This window comes from Anabas testudineus, chromosome 4 (assembly GCF_900324465.2).
Source record: "Anabas testudineus chromosome 4, fAnaTes1.2, whole genome shotgun sequence".
Lineage (NCBI taxonomy): Eukaryota > Metazoa > Chordata > Actinopteri > Anabantiformes > Anabantidae > Anabas > Anabas testudineus.
In genome coordinates, this window is record NC_046613.1 from 25363737 (window position 1) to 25381713 (window position 17977).

Here is a 17977-nt window from a genome sequence, read left to right on the forward strand (position 1 = left end):
CAGCCAGCTTCCAAATAAATTTAAAGAAGTAATAGTTGCAATAGTTTTTAGCATCTAACTTTGTGTCTCTTTGTGGAGTACTTTTGCTTTTGTCCTTTATGTACAATTTAAAGCATGTACTTAATACTTGTAGTGGTAGTTTACTTGAGTATTGACTTTGTGTACTTCATACACCTCTGCCAGAGGCTTCAACATATAATTAAGATTGGGACAAGCACCTTTAAATAACTTGGACAAACATGTTTGAACCTCTTGACTCTCCTCTGTGTTCCTCAGGTAGGTCTGGAGATCCAGGAAGGTGGACGAGGGCTGAAGGTCAGTCAGATTCCTTCTCCGCACTAATGGGGGCCCCACAAGACCTCATTGAATCCCATGTAAGCTCAGGCTGCCCGCTGCTTGAAAACTCCCAAAGCTGGATTACAACAAGTTGCTCTGCTGAAACTCAACACACGTTCATCTGTTCATCGCTGGCTCACATTCACTGAGAGACACTCTGCATATTTACAGCTCTCAGCCCCGTCACGACAGCCTGTCTGTTTGATATCTAATGTTATGCAAAGATGCTGCTCTGTACATTAGCTTTCATATTTCTGTCACAATAAATATTGCTGCAGAAACCAAAAAATGAGTCTGTGACTTGCGACAGAACGTGATTTTTTTAGATCAGGTCAAAATTCAGCTTTTTTATAAAACCAGTGTGAATGTGTTGATAGTCTCTTGTCTTGTGGGGTGATAATCGGCACCAGTCTCATCATCAGAACGACCTGTTAGCAGATTGCTCTGGCTTTGTTTTTCAGAGTGATTTGTACCTTCAGTTTATTTATTTACTTTAACTAATTGTGAATCCAGGTTTTACGAGCTGGTTCTCATCAGAGAAGTAAAGTCACAGTTTACACAATAATCTGTGGAGTGTGTTCTGAAAAACAAGCTTGTTTAGAGAATTTAATTTGGATGGTGAAAGCAGGTTTCTGTGTCAGAATTCCAATGAAAGGTCCTTTAGATATTCAGTTCATTATTATGGATTCTTTTCACCAACATTTTATTTCCACTAGTTTTATTCAACATTGATTTTTTAGTCAGTTGCGTCTTAAGGCCTCAGCTGATGTCTGCGTCATCAGGGGAGCACCAATCAGCGCCCAGGGGGTCCGTGACGTAAATGAGGAAGTGTTTCATACACCTGCTAGCGAGAAGACGGAGTCTCGCAGGTAAACACGGTCTCTCTGACTTCATATTCGAGATGTTATGTGTTTGTGTTGAGCTGAAGTTGTGGTTTAATCGAACAACACAGACGTGAACAGATGCATTTCTTTGTCACCGGAGTGTGTAGGCGTTAGCCTCTTTAGATGCTGTAGCTATCGACAGCTAGCGTTAGCAACGTTAGCTGTCAAGTTAGCCGCTGTCACCAAGACGCAGAGACGGAAATGGGATGAAGTTTCTCTTTAACCCTTACTGCTTAATTGATTTTAACTGTACAAAATCTGGAGCAGTACAGTCGTTCACGTTTCATTGTTCAATCACGGGGAGTGAAGACAGATCACAGAAAGCCACAGTAAAGCACTTATATTTTTATTAGTTATGAAGCGCTGTGGTGTTTTATTTTGAATTCTCACAGGAAGCAGTGTTGGCTGCGGTTTCATTTAACGGTTAAAAAGGGACGAAAACAGCTTTTATCTCCGTGTTTTAACGTGTTTTACGTTCACACTAAAGTTAGAAGTTAGTTAGTTAGCACATAAATGCAGTAAATAAAGGGAAGTAACGTTAATGAACTCCATTTAGCGTCAGCTACACAGGTACTGCAATGTTACTAAATACATAAATACCAGTGTATATATAGCACTCATTATTAGTTTTTAATAGTAAAACTACTTGTGTAATTAGAGTAGAAACTCCAGTAATGAGCTGTCATACTAAACCATTGACTTTTTAGGACTTTGACCACATATTTAGTCTAAACCCTGCTCCTCACTTAAGAGAGAATGAATTATCATCAGCCTAACCAGGCTTTTGCTTTTAATATCTAACAGTCTGCCATGTTTGAATGACTAACGTGAACCCTAATTCTTTACACACTGATACTGGATTTATTTTGTTCTGCTGCGTTCACTGCCATTTTACCCGATCTCTTAAGATTTGTGCATGACCCTGGAAAAACGTGAAAAACTTCATTAGTCTTTGTGATTCCGGCCATAACCCTGGTCTTTGTACAATGCAACTCTTTATGTCAAAACTAAAAATCTGAAACAAAATAAATACAGAACCAAACTTATAGAAGCACTAACATGGTAGAAATGGAGCGATTTCCAGGTGAGGCGCCTGTTGTCTGTAGTAGTACCGCACCTTTTGTGCATGATCTATAGGTCTGAACCAGGAAGAGACCTGGTTTATTCTGTACTTCTCTGTTCTCTAATGTCTGTTGTTGTTGTGTCTCCCACAGTAGAAACAGTGACAACATCTCAGGAGGAGTAGAGTCCAGTAGAAACAGAAGTCCGATTGTATGTGATGACACTGTCTTCACTCTAGCATCTGCAGAGCATTTGCTGCTTCAGGATGCAGATCCTGGTGGCGAAGCTGCTCGGCCTGCTGGGCTTGTTTGGCCTCATGCTGGCCGGTGTACTGGTCCCAGTTCGCCTCCTGCTGGTTGACTACGAGAAGGCCCACAGATACAAGAGAGTTCTGTCCCTCTGTAACTCGTTTGGAGGAGGCGTGTTCCTCGCAACGTGCTTCAACGCTCTGCTGCCCGCTGTCAGAGACAAGGTAACTGGAAGATAGATGGTGTCATGGTACTGTAATAACTCGTACAATAAAATCAAAAATACTCTGATAGATAATGGAAACTCGCAGTCTGTTTGTTCTCTTTTCAGGCGGGTGATGTTTTTAGGCAGCTTAAAATCAGCAGTGACTATCCACTGGCTGAAACAATGATGATGCTCGGCTTCTTCCTCACTGTCTTCGTGGAGCAGGCCATTCTCACCTTCAGGAAAGAGAAGCCATCCTTCATCGACCTGGAGACCTTCAACGCCGGCGGCTCTGAGGCTGGGAGCGACTCTGAGTACGACACCCCCTTCATCTCCTCGACGCGGGGCTCCCCGGGCAGCGGGCACCGCTCCCACGGACACCAACACGGGCACTTCAGCCCCGCAGAGCTAGCAGGGGCTGGTCCTCTGCGCCTAGCCAGTCTGGTCCTGGCCCTGTCTGCTCACTCTGTATTTGAGGGCCTGGCCCTCGGCCTGCAGGAGGACGGAGCCAAGCTGGGAGGCCTGTTCCTGGGCGTGGCTGTGCATGAAACGCTGGCCGCCGTTGCCCTCGGGGTTAGTGTGGCCAAGGCTTCTCTTGGCATGAAGGATGCGGCCAAGCTGGGCGTCACAGTCAGCCTGATGATTCCGCTGGGCATGGTGTTGGGAATGGGTATCGAGTCAGCTCAGACTCTCGCGGGCAGTGTGGTGTCTGTGGTGCTGCAGGGACTTGCTGCTGGCACCTTCCTGTTTGTCACCTTCTTTGAGATCCTCTCCCGAGAGCTGGATGACAAACAGGACCGACTCCTCAAAGTGCTCTTCCTGATCCTCGGCTACGCAGCACTTGCTGTACTCGTCTTCATCAAGTGGTGACAGGCAGGAAGTGACTGATGGACACAGCAACACCAAAGGAAAACTCCTAACTGTGGCAGCAGCAGCAGAGGTGCTGCATGAAATAAAATGTGTTCACTTAGTTTGTGTTTTCAGCAGCAGCTGCTCTCACTCAGATTTTCACTGAGAACACAAACTACTGTATTTATTCTCCTCTTAAGGAAATATAACGAATTTAGAACTTGTTTTAGCTGATTTCCTGTTACAAACAAATATGTCTTTGGGGAGTCTCCCACCAAGACTCACTGGGTCTGCCCCTATGTCGTCTTCATATATTGACTGACTGTTCTGACAGCATTACCTTGGGTTGTGGGATTATAACAGTCAGCATGTAAACATATACTTAACAAGACAAAATTTTCATCATCATACATTACATTAGTAAATTATTAATGATTTGGAAGCAGGTTTTTGGATGAATTTGAAACTGGCATCGCTTCTATTCAGATTTACTTTGTCATCAAACTTTACTTTATCTTCAGAGTGTTTGTTTGTGCATTCCTACTGTTCTTGACAGGTATGCTCCTTCTGTCTGCTGTGACATGAAAGAACAAAACGGCACACCACTCTTAAAAACATTGCTCCCGTAGCCCTGAAACTACTGGTCCAAGTTTCCACAATGTACTTTACATTGTGCACAGAAGTACACAGTGTAACTTCTCACTATAGTCAATAGACTGAATCTTTAAACTACAGGGGACAAACAGCTGCTCTCACTGACTACTTTGGAACAGAACTGAACTACAGCTGTCTAGCTGTTGTGCCATAAAGTTGACTTATAGAATGAGAAATTTTAATCTCCATTTCAAACAGTGGCTATTCTGACCACCTCATACATGTAAAATTAGGAAGACACAGTATAATTGTGACCTCAGTAATAAACATGTCAGTAAATGAACACATTTCCTGCAATGTCACTAAAACCCAACCATGAAAAACCCAAAGGAAATTATTTTCAGTTGTAAGTTAATTTAGTGTTTAATGAAACCTTCTGTCCAGAAACCTGCTGTTTTCTACTGTTGGATGAATCTGTAAGCTATGAGTCTTTTAAAGAAAATACAGATCAGACTTATATTTTAATGACATTTTATCTGTCTCCACGATCTGGTTTTGTATTTATTGTGCTTTGTGTCATTTTGTCTTGGTTTCATTTCTACCGCCTTAGTTGAAATTAAACAGATTATTATTATTTTTTTTTTTATTATTATCTTATGAATCAAAATAGCTTGATTTATTTATTGTGTACAACTACAGAGCAACATGATTATTTATTTTGAGTCTGTGTCCAACTTTACCTCTGTTTAACTTCTGCTTTTTGTCTCCAGCACCTCATCTCTGACACCTTAGCTCCTAAATGCTCCACTGTGTTCAGCAGCTAGTGTCTAATTTTGTTTTCAAATTTAAACATTAAATAGTTTTGATCATCATATTTGTTACTCATCCAAACCTTGTTGTGTTGTCACTTTTATTTTTGCCCAGAAGGTTTCACTGCTGGTGGGACGATCTTCATCAGCGATTTTTTAAAAATCTTTTCAGTGAAGAATCTGAGCACAGACGAGTCGATTGATGGATTCTCAGCATGTTATTACATCACTGGACTAACAAGAACGGCCATCAGGTAACAAACCGATACTGATACAACGAATGAAATTCACTGGTTGTCTGGTGCCAGTGACTCCAGTGGGTTAGTTCTTCACCACTGTGCCATAGTGTATGGACAGTCTTACTGAAAGTGGGCCTGATTAGAACAGGAGACAAGCGAAGTGTGAGACTGGCTATAAAAGGTGTTAGTAAAAAGTAAGAAAATTTTATTTTGCTGACCAAACACTACAAAGACCCAAGTTCCACTCACCTTAGGCTGAGTTCAGGCCGCGTTGGAAATTGGATGTTTCTTATGTCTAAATTGAATGACAAGAATTATGCTAGAACCCAGAAACGGACACATGTTCAGACTGGCAGCATCCACAGAAACTGAAGCAGTTTCTGCTGTATTTTTAAATTCCGACAAAACCGTACTCTTTGAAGTACAAAAGGTTTCTGCAGATCCTGTTCAGTTTATTTCAAGAACAGATTCAAGGAGAGAAAAACTTTAAAATCCTGATTTCTGATCAGTTACTGAGAAAAATCTGCAACATTAACAAACTGAACCGTTAGTTCATACTGTAGAAATAGTAAATGTTGAAAACTTCACACAGAGAAATTAACTTGCACTGCCCGTCCAATAGAAAGTCACCACCTGGATTTAACTAAGCAAATAGGTAAGAGCCTCCCATTGGATAATAGCTACCAAACAACCATTTACCATTTCGTAAACAACCATGCCTGAAGACACATCCTGTGGTCGTGGAAAAGATATTGATGTGTTTCAGAAGGGTCAAATTATTGGAATGAATCTAGGAAAGAAAACATCTAAGGAGATTGACGAATCTACTAAAACTGGGTCAAGAAGTGTAAGGACAGTGAGGAACCATCATCTTCGAGGAAGAAATGTGCTCAGGAAAAAATCTTGAATGATCGTGATTGACAATCACTTACACATTTATTATCAAATCGTAAAAAAACAACAGGAGAACTCCCAGCTATGTTTCATAGTTCAAAGTGAGAACATTACCCCACGGACAATGTAAAGGAACTCAAGACATTGGGACTAAACAGCTCTGTAGCCTTAAGAAACCCACTTGTCAGTGAGGCTAATTGGAAAAAAAAGCCTCACTTTGCGGGGGTGCATAAATACATACAGCAGACTCTGGACCAGTGGAAGGAGGTCATGTGGTCTGATGAGTTCAGATTTACCCTGTTCCAGGTCGAGCTCCAGGTTAATCATTACATCACAGCTGCTTCCTGTCCCTCAGCTCCACTTCCTGGACTGTCGGACCTGATCCAGACTTTAGGGCAGCAGCTCTACCATCAATGATTGGATTAGGACTGATGCACCCAACTTGATTGTTTACTGACACGGTTTGGAGCAGGCTCTGTCCACCGTCACGATCTGGACGTGTGCGGGCTCCTGGTTTAATCCCAGAGTTTAGGTTGGCTGTAATGTGATCAAAGAGAGATCCATTCGAGATTAGAGGAGGAACACAGCGGTTGGTCAGTTGGTTGATTTAACTTTGTATAAAAGAGGATTTTCTGATATAAACCTTAATAAAAGTCTTTCTAATCAGACTGGATCTAATGGCTTTGTTCTGTTGTCCAGTTAGAGGCCGGCTGTGGTGGAACAGTGGTTTTATTCCAGCACGTGTTGCACAAACAGCTACACCACAAACCAGAGGCCGTAGTTCTGTTTTCAATTCAGTTGGGTGTTTGGAGGTTCTCAGGAATTCTAGGAGGAAGGTGAGGGTGTGGAGATTCTAGACTTGAGTTGCTAGACTGATGAAGGAAATCTGAATTTATGCAGCATGGGGAGGATGCAGTATTATCCTTCTCTGGGAAGGACCTTTGGAGTGTGTCCCCTAATATATGCTCATGTAGGAAGGGGACATCCACCTAATGTGATGCTAATGTAATGGCTAACATCATATCTCATGGAGCTAAATGACTACATACACACATCCATTTAAAATATCTCCAATGAAAGAAGTTAATCAGTAGATAACGAGCAGATTGTGATGCAGCTGGTCTGTCCCACTCTGACTATCTGACTTCAGGGTATGATGGGAAATACCACAAAAAGCGTCTTACTACTCTGAAAAAATGTGAAACTTAGTAATGTTACTGAAAAATGTTTACATAGAATTTGTATATAATTTGACCAAAACACCTTCACGCAGCTTCAGTCTTCCCACTACACTGTGCACCTTCATCAGTAAGATCGCCGCCCTACGTGTGGGAGACTGGGGTTTGAATCCCAGCCTGCCTTCAGCCTGGGTCCTTAGGCAAGACCTCCTTATGCTTACCTCACCTTTGGATAAAAGTGTCTGCCAGTAGACTACATGTGAACACAGCTTTAAACAGCTGCTTGCTGAATCCTTTATCCTCGCTGGAAGGGAGAGTCCAGCACCTGTCAAAACCTGCAGGATCCTCTGACCTCTGCTGTCTTTGTGACCCTGGCAGTTGGAGTAAAACTGGAACAACAACAGCACTGGATCCAGCAACATGACCAGATGCCACAACAAAGGCGTGTGAGGTTTTATTCCACCTCTTTAAGCCTCTTAGTCCCTGTAAGTCTGCTTGCCTGCAGCCAGCCTGCAGGGCTGCAGTGGCTCTGCTCAGTCCGTGATGATTAAATCCTTCAGTGGAAAAGGTTAGCTCGTCTTTGGCTCACACAGGTTTGTCACCCCACCAGCTCTGCACAAAAACAGACAAAGACCACTAAACCATCTTAGGAGAATGGAGGAGCTTCTGCTACCGAACAGCAAAGAGGAGCCGCGGCGTGACGGCAGTTCGTATGTTCCGGGAAACGCAAGGGGGATGATGGGGGACCGACTCAAGACTTTCCTCCAGGTGATGGTGAACGGAGAGCTGACGAGGAACGTAAAGGGCTTTTGTAAGAGGAACGGGCTGCTCACGCTGTCCGTGATCGCTGTGGCTACTGGCTGCCTGCTGGGCTTCATGCTGAGGGGAACTCAAATGTCCACACAGGTAGGTTAGACTCACCTGATGGGACTGAAAGTTGTACTGTCTGTGTTTTTATATCACATCCAAAAATCATGTCCAGACCTTTTTTTTTTACCATTTCCGTTACCTTTTCAGCTTCTCTGCTAAAAATGAAAAGTTCCCCCTAAACTCTGTCCATTAAATGTTGATATAAATTCTGATCTATCTGCTGGTTTCCTTTCAAACTTGAAACTTGAAACTTGAAACTTGAAACTAAAATTTCTCCTCTAAGTTACTTTCCTGATACTTTCCCACTAAATTCCCCTCGATTGTTGTCACCAGTTTAATTTCCCATTCATACTGAGAGGACAGGATTCATCTTTGTTTCATCTAGATACTGTCATTTGCTCATGTTGATAATTTCCTTAATAAGCTGTGTTCTTTTGTGGAGCCTAAACAGAAATGAGTCGAGTGACAACTGAGAGTTGGCATTAATTTATCTGGGAGGTAAGTTTACCTCTGTGTGACTACATTATGTTGCACTATTAACCTACAATGATGCAGCACACCTTGTTCAGACAGTAAGGTTGGCACAGTTAACTATGATCACTGAGCTATTCAACAGTGTGATTCAGCACTGGCAGCACCACGGAGCCCCCCACAATGACACTGGCACGCTGACAGTAATGAACTAACTAATTCACTTTTGTAACTTTGACGTTGTCGGACTCCAGCGAGAGGCTCCTTGTACTGTTCATCTGCTCGGTGGGGAAGCAGCTGTTTGCTAACATAGAAAACAACTTTTTATGATAATGTGTTTATAGACTGTTGTGCTGCACTGCAGGTTTACATTTCCCATCAAGTTCCTATGTTTTCCTATACATTTCTCAGTTGAAGTGGGTAAAGGAACACTGTACACACTGTTTTTCCCCACTAGTAGCACCACAGAGGCCTGTTCTTACATGAGTGGCTTCAATTTTGGCAGAGAGACCAAAGTGCTCAAATACAAACCATGTTTATAGCATGATCCACATTGACCCAAAAAGCTTCACACACAATCTTTGGTAAAGGAGCAAATACAGTAAAATGCAGTTTTTCTGAGCCTCACAAACCTTTATCTATTATTATATATATCTATTTTCTGCAGTATATGTTATTTACCTTTTCCAACAGGAAAAAGGACGTCTGTGTCCTAATAAGCATGCTCTGTTAGCCCAGACACATGCAGAACATCCAGAGTCTACTGAACTGAACATGACGGTGTGATACACATTTGTGCCAACAGTTTCAACAGTTTTCTGCTAACTGTTATCTGGTGATGAGCCAGATAGGAAAGGGTAACCAAAGGCCGGGAAGACAAACAACGCAGGATGTTAAATCTTCAGCAGGCTCCTCTCCTCTCCTCTAATTTACTCAGGTTGACGTTCACTTTAATTTCCCCTCCAGGGAGATACTAAGACCCAATAATTCTCTTCAGGTACATCGTGTTCCTCTATAGAAACAGTGTCAGGGGGCATTAACAACCACATGGAGAGAAAGCAGCCAGTCCAAATCCACAGTCATTAATCCGTCCATTCAGTAAGTGGCCGTCAGCCTCTGTGAGGGTGTCGTCCTCTCAGTTAGAGCTGAGATTTTATCCCACGCGGTGTTGTGGAGGCTGGCTTTTAATCAGCTTCCAGACCTACACATCTTAATAACTGATACCAGACAGTTGAATGGCTGATGAATTAGAGCTGAAATAATTAGTTGACTGGACGATGATGTGATGATGAAGACAACTCAGGAGTAAACGTCAAACATTTTCTCTCCAACCTCTGTTTTAATGTCACTGTAAACTGAAAACCACTGGACTATTGACCAAACCTTCTGTCTAGTGAATTGTTTTCTATTAAAATTATTATCAAGCAAATCATTTGCAGACTACCTGGTGATTAAATCTAGTTTGGAGGAGAAATTATGCCACCTACATCATGCCTTTACAAAACTTTCAAAACACGTGTCAACAAATTAAATTGGTTCTCCTACACGACAGTTTGTTTGCCGATGGAACAAATAATCACATAGAGAGATGACAGAAAGCTGCATCCTCTCAAACAACGGCGTTCTCGTACCTTCTGAAATGAAATGTTGCATCACAGAGTGCACTGTGGTCCTGCAAGTGGTGACTGCACATACCACGGCACCACAACATGCACGATTCGAGTCCAGCTGCAGACCTTTGTTGCATGTCACATCCTGCCTCTCTCTATGTTTCATCTCAGGATAAAGTCGATCACTCAGATCAGCTTTGTATTGATTTGCAGTAACCATGCGCTCTCAGAGTACAAGTGACACGCGAGTGTCAGCAGGTCTTTTATCCTGTGAATCTCAGTCATACCCTCTGAACAAACAAGTCATGGACAACACTTGTTCTTTTGGTTTTTAGAGGTGCTGAACTTGTCTTTTCAGACTCACAGAAGCAACCAGTCAGGTTTAATTAGGGGAACATGTCATCATGTGCAGTTGTCATATGAAGGTCTACTATATGTAACCTTTAATATGAAATGATGGTGGGACATTTTCATTTTTCTCCACAGGCCAAGATCTACTTCTCTTTTCCTGGAGAGCTGCTGATGAGGATGTTGAAGATGCTTATTCTTCCTCTCATTACGTCCAGGTAGGTCGATTTCATGTCCCTCAGCAGCAACAGGAGAGAAGGTAATCTGAAAAGAGAAAATCTCTTTGGTTTTATGATGCTGACTCTATCTGTAAACGTTTTATGTCCAGAAGTCCAGATTTAGTCTTTAGAACATTTTAAACCAGGAAGAAAACAACTTAGGTTATTTCTCTGAGATTTGATCTGCAGTTCTTTAACAGCTACACTACAGAGCCATTTCTTTGCAGTTCCTTTTGCATACCGTTCAGTCAGACAGTGAGGTAATAATTCCTCTTTAAATGAACCTAATCCACTTCTTCTCAGTCCCTACAGTAGATTTTTTTCTTGGCTCGACCTTTCTGGCACCTGTGTACACTGGTACCTGCACCTGTACATTTTCTCCCATAACATTTGTCATTATGACAGTTGTGATGTTTCAGTGGTTTGTGTTGGTGATCTTGTTCTGAACTGTTTCCTGCTTCAACTAAACACTAAACGCCTCTATTTCTATTTCTGTCCTGCAGTTTAATGTCGGGTCTGTCGTCGATGGAGTCGAAGGCGTGCTGTCGGATGGGCGTCCTCACCGTCACCTACTACCTGTGGACCACCTTCATTGCCGTAGTGGTCGGCATCGTGCTCGTCATCATCATCAAACCTGGTGTGGGGACAGAGATGGAGAGTAACCGACTGGGAGCGGGGCCCGTCATGACCTCGGCTGACGCCCTGCTTGACCTCATCAGGTGAGGCAGGTCAGAGGTCAGCTGGGAGGTCTCAGGTGGATCTGTTTCTGCACACATAAATCCATTTAGTTGGTCAATAATAAATAACCGTTTGGAGCTTCTTTTCTTTCAGCAATAATTCTGTAACTAACTCGTTCCAGTGCTGTGAACTTACTCTACTGTTATAACTTCAGCCACGAGTGAAGCTCCTGAAAATCCACCAGAGTGACACATCCTGTCTGATCCCATCACCTCAGTTTCAGCTCAGTGTGATATGAAAATCATAATCATTATCGGTGTGTCAGAAGAAGAAGGAAGCTGCTGTTATTTAATGAAATTTAATGAAATGTGTTATTATGTAAAGAAATCAGATATCAGCACTCATAGTTTTACCGGGACCTGATTCATTAAACATAATTACAGGATAATGCAGCTTGATGCAGCTCGAACATGTTACAGGAGGTTCTTCTTTGTCTGTCCTGTTTCCTAGACACAGTGTGGAGGCTGTAGGTTTGTCACTATCATGTTACATCTAATAGGCTTCCATAAAGAAGTAGATTCCACAGAATGACTGGTAATGAGCATTGTCACTCACAGGTTTGAGCTGCTAGTCGACTGAAGATCATCAATAAATTGTAGAAAACACACCAAGAGTCTCCCACACTCTCGTCAATCCAATTACACATGGGGCTGATCGGTGTATTTTTAGTAATCCTGCTGGGATGAGTGACAGATTAACCGAGTCTGTGATCTCTGCTGCGGCACGTTGGCAGACCGTGCTCTCGTGCCTCATTTAAAAAGCACAAACACTTCTGAAGGGTTATCACGAGCAGGTCGATGCAGCATCATCCTGCTGCAGATCAGCTGACCTGGACTGGTTCCCTCCACGTCAGTCACTGTTTACTTCCTGCTGTCTGCTGTCAGCTGCATTCGCTGCTGCACACTTGTCTTGTAGATGGACCTTCGCGGTCCCCTGGGCAGACTATAAAGAGGTGGTGAAGATCATACTTCTTCGATACAGTGGGGGCCAAAAGTTTGAGACCAAATAGAAAATCGGATGTTTTATATCTTATGTTAACCTGGAAATAATTTGAAGGTTTGTGGTGACGTGTAAACGGGAAATAAAAGCAGATTATTGCTGCTGTGTCACGTGGTGTTATATTAGGGTCTGATACAGTTCCCGGCTTTAATAGGTGTTGTTTTTCCTGACTAATGATCCTGTGCTGTTTCTATCCTCCACAGAAACATGGTTCCTTCTAATCTGATCGAGGCCACATTTCAGCAGGTGAGACACGTTTAGGACAGACTCCCCTAACAAACCCGACTGGGTTCAGTTCTCTATAAATTGACTCATTGTGTTTCTTCAGTACAAAACAGACCTGATTCCCATCCTCAAAGTGCCGACTAAAACCATCCAGCCAAACTTTGTGTACGTCGTCCCCGATGACAGCGATCCTAAAGGTCGGAGGGTGTATTTGGAGCTGACTCCGGCCCCGGAGGTCATGTACAGGATGAGTCCCGGCAGCAGCCAACAGATGAACGTCCTGGGCATCGTCATCTTCTCTGCAACCATGGGTTGGTCTTATTTGGTCTTCTGTTCAGTTTCCTCTTTCAGTATCATGGGTGGACGATAAAGATCAATATAATAACTTAGGGATGGAGGGTTTAGAGCGTTGAGCTGGCAGTGAGGTGTAACGCAGAGTGTGTGTTTCAGGTCTGTTGCTGGGCCGGATGGGTGAACGAGGAGCTCCGTTGATCAATGTTTGTCAGTGTATCAACGAGTGTGTCATGAAGATCATTAACGCCGCTGTGTGGTGAGTTCAAATCTCCCCATCTACAGAACGTGCAGAAGTATGAACTGTCCCCCTGCCAAATGTCCAGTGTTATCTGAAGCAGTAGCCTTGGTCTTACACGAAATCTATCAGCACCTTGTACAGACCCTATACTAATCCTCCTCTCCACACAAGGAACCAGTCAGACTATCGCCAGCCAAAGCACAGGACGAACCTGTCTCTTAAAACAATCCTCAGGATGTGTGTTGTACCCTCTCAGGTACTTTCCGTTCGGGATCATCTTCCTAGTGGCGGGGAAAATCCTGGACATGCAGGACCCGAGCACTCTGGGGAAGAAGCTGGGCTGGTACGGTATAACTGTCCTCACTGGGCTCTTCGTCCACGGACTCATCCTCCTTCCCCTCTTTTACTTCCTGCTCACCAGGAAAAACCCTTTCTCATACATTCGTGGGTTGCTGCAGGCCATGGTCATTGCTCTGGCGACGTCGTCCAGGTCAGACTCCAGGACAGTTCTGGTTCACCTGCCGCTCTGTGGGTTTGTTCAGGGTTTTATTCTTCAAAATAATCTGTGTGCCCTCAGCTCGGCCACGCTGCCCATCACTATGAAGTGTTTGCTGGAGAACTGCCATGTTGAGAGGCAGATCGCTCGCTTCGTTCTCCCTGTGGGAGCCACCATCAACATGGACGGCACGGCGCTCTACGAGGCTGTGGCGGCCATCTTTATCGCTCAGGTTAATGACTATGAGCTAGACTTTGGCCAGCTGATCACCATCAGGTACACCCTCACCACACACTCAGTCACTGTCACTGAAAACAATTAGAAAAAGCTGCGCAATGTGCTAAAAAGTTCTGTCTAAGGCTGGATACAGACTTGCTGTTTGTTGCTACTCCTCTCCACTGTCTCCTGGTGCTGCTCAGTGGGGTTGTTGGTTTTCTATATAATAAAAGTTATATTAAGGTCTTAAACCTTAAACACTGTAAAGTGCCTTGAGATGACTTCTGTTGGGATTTGGCGCTATACAAGTAAAATTAAATCGAACTAAAACAAGGTGTCCTCACGTAGTGTGCGTATGGTCAGAAATTTACGCTTTGTGTAACCAGCAGTATCAAACAGCAGCAGCTTAGAATCAAGCGATAAATAGACAAGTGATAAAAAGAATTCCCTGCATCTAATCTCCTGCCATTTATGTTGTCTTTGTAATTTTCTCTGCTGTCATCTCCACAATAATCTCTGTGGCCACGGTTCCTTCTTCATGCTGTGCAAAGGCAGAACTGCACGTTGGTCTGCCCTCTTACGGCTTTTAAAGGCTCCAAACATGCACAAAGTATCTACACTGGTAAAGTAGATCCCCAGCCTAAGACCTCTTATGAAGAACACTAATGGTCTCTTCCAATAATAAATATTTTCCTTTACTAAGAAGAGAAATGAAGTGAAACGGACACTTTTAGGTTCCAGAATCAAGAAAGACCCTCATTCGACAGATCGTCACTGAGATTCATCAAACATCAGGTTAAGTTCAACCTTTTTTCTTCCTGCTGCAGCATCACAGCTACAGCTGCCAGCATCGGTGCGGCAGGGATTCCCCAGGCAGGTCTGGTTACCATGGTGATCGTACTGACATCAGTGGGGTTACCACCAGATGACATCACACTGATCGTGGCCATTGACTGGATTCTGTGAGTAACAGCATTCTTTATGCAGTTGGAGCATTTAATGTTGTATTAACTTAATAATGAATCACAAACAATGGTATTACATGCTTTTAATTATGAGTAACTAGTAACTAAACTTGTTAAGTGGAACAAGTGTAAGACTTCATGACATTTTACAGTACTGATCTCCTCTGATGGCTTCTCCTTGTCCCCTTCATCTCTACAGTGACAGGTTTCGGACCATGATCAACGTCCTTGGTGATGCCCTGGCAGCAGGAATCATCGCTCACCTTTGCCGAAAAGATTTCCCTCTTGGCGGAGCGGGAAAGGTAAAAATGCCATCAGAACCCGATGCTGAGATTCACAGTTTATACGACAGTACAGAGGTCACACGAGTCAGACAACAGGATTATTGACAAGCAAACGCACCAGAAGAAGGAAGATCGGTGTGACTGTTGAGTTACAGCAGGATTAGATTAGAGCACAGTTTGCTCAGATTGAACCAGCATCCACATCACATTAAAGCTCTATGAGGTGGTGGTTTTTTGACAGTGTCACTGTGTTTCTATGTGTTTCCTCTGCAGCCTGTACCGTCCTATGGTACGCACGCTCCTCACACTCACAACAACTCCCATAGCGTTGATGTGCCAATGACAGAGATCCACCTGCACAAAGACTCCGTGTTTGAGGTGACGGGCGACTCAGCGGGCAGGAGGCACACACACACGGTTTACTATAACATCTGTCAGGTGTGAGTGGACGAGAGTTTGGTCAGATCTCACTGTGCCATCAGAACAGGAGCGTACCAAGAGACTGAACGAAGTAAACTGAGGAACAGCAAATACTGTCAGCTTCGTTTCGGTGACAGGAACTTTGATCGAAGGACTCGAAGACCGTGGCATAATTTTAATGGACACTCTCTGGTGTCGCTGGTTGCTTTGGATAAGCAGGAGAACAGGATCGTGATCTGCACCGTAGGATTATGGGTAAACACCTCCTTCCTGGTCGACACCTGATGAGAGAAAGCTTAAAAACACCATTCACCAGCATCTGTACAGTAGAAGGCCGTTTGGAGTGAGTAGGTTTTGGAAAGCACAGATGCCTGAACTGATGTAGATGTGGAGGAAACACAGGTGAAGCTTCTCGTAGCCTCTGAACTTCAGTTTCTCAAGAGCCAAGCTATTGAACGCTGCTTTGTATCATGATGTTGATGTTACTTTGACTGGACTGTGTATCTGATTACCTGGTGCTCATTGCTGCCGGTGCTCAAACGGGATAAATGTTTAAAGGACAATCTGACGGCCGAATGAATCCAAGTGCTCTTCATCTTCTGGACTCGACCATCTTCTGTCTCCATTGTCTGACAGCATGCTGGCATGCGTTCTGACTGACTTCATTTGAAGTCGACGTGCTTTATTTTCTTCTCTTGTTGTGTTCTCTTGAATGTTGTGAAGAAAACCAAGTGCTGTAGCTTTTATGGGAGTTGTTCCAGTGTCAGGGCCAGTCCATATTTTTTTAAATGGAGCTTTTTCCATAACTTTTGGCCTTTTGTCCACATGTAAACCGTGTTTTATGTCACTGAGCGCTGTTTGGAGCTCGCCGTCCCGTGTGGAGTGATGGAAAGTAGAGTTCCCGTTTGGACAAATCCTTTTACAGAGGTGAAACTCAACTTTGTGGACTCCTGTATCTCTACTGTATGTTTACAATTCAGGTCATAGTTTTCAGTGTTTAGTTCACAGTGTTTAGTGTGTTCATTTAACCCTCGGACTTACATTCTGTCCTTTCTCCATGTTTTAGCCCGACAGCTTCTCACTTTCCACTTCGTCATGTGTTCTACCTCAAGTTTTTCACATATTGTTTACTGACACATATTTGTTACTCACAGTTGAAGTTGGACAAAGAACTCAAGGTAACTGAATATCACCTGACGGATTCCTGATTTTCTGATTTTCAACAATTCGGACGAAGCTTAATGTTGAATGATTAAATGGCTAAAACAGAGAACATCTGTTGAAAATGTGCAACTACAATTAAAACAGCAAACATTATTTTATGTTGAACTTCTGTGGTAAAAGTTTGAGTGGAGTTAAATGTGAAACGCAGAGCTGCCTTAATTTGACTGTCGACTTCTTGCTTTAATCCACGAACCTAATTGTTCCTCTGCCAACGCACACTGACAGCTCAACAGGCTGCTCAACACTAACAGCACATCATGTTTCCATCTGCATCTGTCACTTCAGGAACTATTCGGAGCCCTCCACTCTTTTCACATTTTACTATGTGGAAATGTATTTGTCTACAGACACTAACCCGTAATGGCCAAGTGAACACAAACTTTTAGAGAGTTTAGCTAATTCTTTAGAAATCAAGAACTGAAATCTTATGAAAGTATTCAGGCCTTTAATTCAGCACTGTGTAGAACCCTGAGGCAGCAGTTACAGATGTAAACTCACGTGTTTTGTCTCAACACGCTTCTCACGCCTGGTTTATTCAATCAAATCAAATTGTAATCAACTAGCCCCAAATCACAGATCAAAGTTTGCCTCAAGAGGCTTCACAGTCTGTACAACAGCGACACCCTCTGTCCTTCTCAACTCTGTCCAGTCTAGACTCATCTCTAGAAACACGAAGGCGAACCGGATCCTGACCACAGCAAAGGTTTCAGAGAATTCACATTTTTGTATAGTCAGGTTAAATTCGCCAAAAGTGCCCAAGCTGTCAGATGGGACGTACATGCGTCACTTGTTGTTTTTATATGAAATATGGGTTATTGGTCTTTATGTGACTTGTTTATTTGTATTTGACAATAAACACAATGTTCTAATTATCAACATTCATCATTATTTCTATTATTTATAGCATTATTTTATATGCTTGCTTTTCATTACTGGTACCTGTGTTCATTTGGACCGTTGGTTATGCTTAAGGATGGACTAGTGCAGCTATTTTTAACAACTCCTCAAAGTGCTGTGCTCATTAATCCGATGAAGCAGGCGTGAGGGTGCACGGGACTGAATC

The 17977-nt window shown here is 43.2% G+C and overlaps 3 protein-coding genes across 6 annotated transcripts in view; all 3 read left to right on the top strand.

Moving 5' to 3' along the window:
- Positions 1-585, top strand: part of frem1b (Fras1 related extracellular matrix 1b) — a 37110-nt gene extending 36525 nt beyond the window's left edge. For all 3 annotated transcript variants that reach the window (XM_026346307.1, XM_026346308.1, XM_026346309.1), the window contains one exon: positions 277-585. In XM_026346307.1, the coding sequence (XP_026202092.1) occupies positions 277-485 (209 nt within the window). In that variant the 3' untranslated portion in view covers positions 486-585. The remainder of the gene's footprint in view (positions 1-276) is intronic.
- Positions 586-1154: 569 nt separating this feature from the next.
- On the top strand, positions 1155-4812 carry LOC113152502 (zinc transporter ZIP3). Its single transcript, XM_026345764.1, has 3 exons — positions 1155-1205; positions 2435-2754; positions 2862-4812. The coding sequence occupies exons 2-3, from the start codon at positions 2548-2550 to the stop codon at positions 3603-3605; spliced, it is 951 nt and encodes a 316-aa protein (XP_026201549.1). The 5' UTR covers positions 1155-1205; positions 2435-2547; the 3' UTR covers positions 3606-4812.
- Positions 4813-4951: 139 nt separating this feature from the next.
- LOC113152501 (excitatory amino acid transporter 5-like) lies at positions 4952-17599 on the top strand. Of its 2 annotated transcripts, XM_026345762.1 has the most exons (11): positions 4952-5241; positions 7677-8204; positions 10736-10815; positions 11319-11534; positions 12756-12798; positions 12881-13088; positions 13228-13327; positions 13566-14081; positions 14849-14983; positions 15186-15288; positions 15544-17599. In XM_026345762.1, the coding sequence occupies exons 2-11, from the start codon at positions 7953-7955 to the stop codon at positions 15712-15714; spliced, it is 1824 nt and encodes a 607-aa protein (XP_026201547.1). In that variant the 5' UTR covers positions 4952-5241; positions 7677-7952; the 3' UTR covers positions 15715-17599. The 2 variants fall into 2 exon arrangements, with proteins under 2 accessions (XP_026201547.1, XP_026201548.1); XM_026345763.1 differs by lacking the exon at positions 7677-8204.
- Positions 17600-17977: the final 378 nt, after the last annotated feature.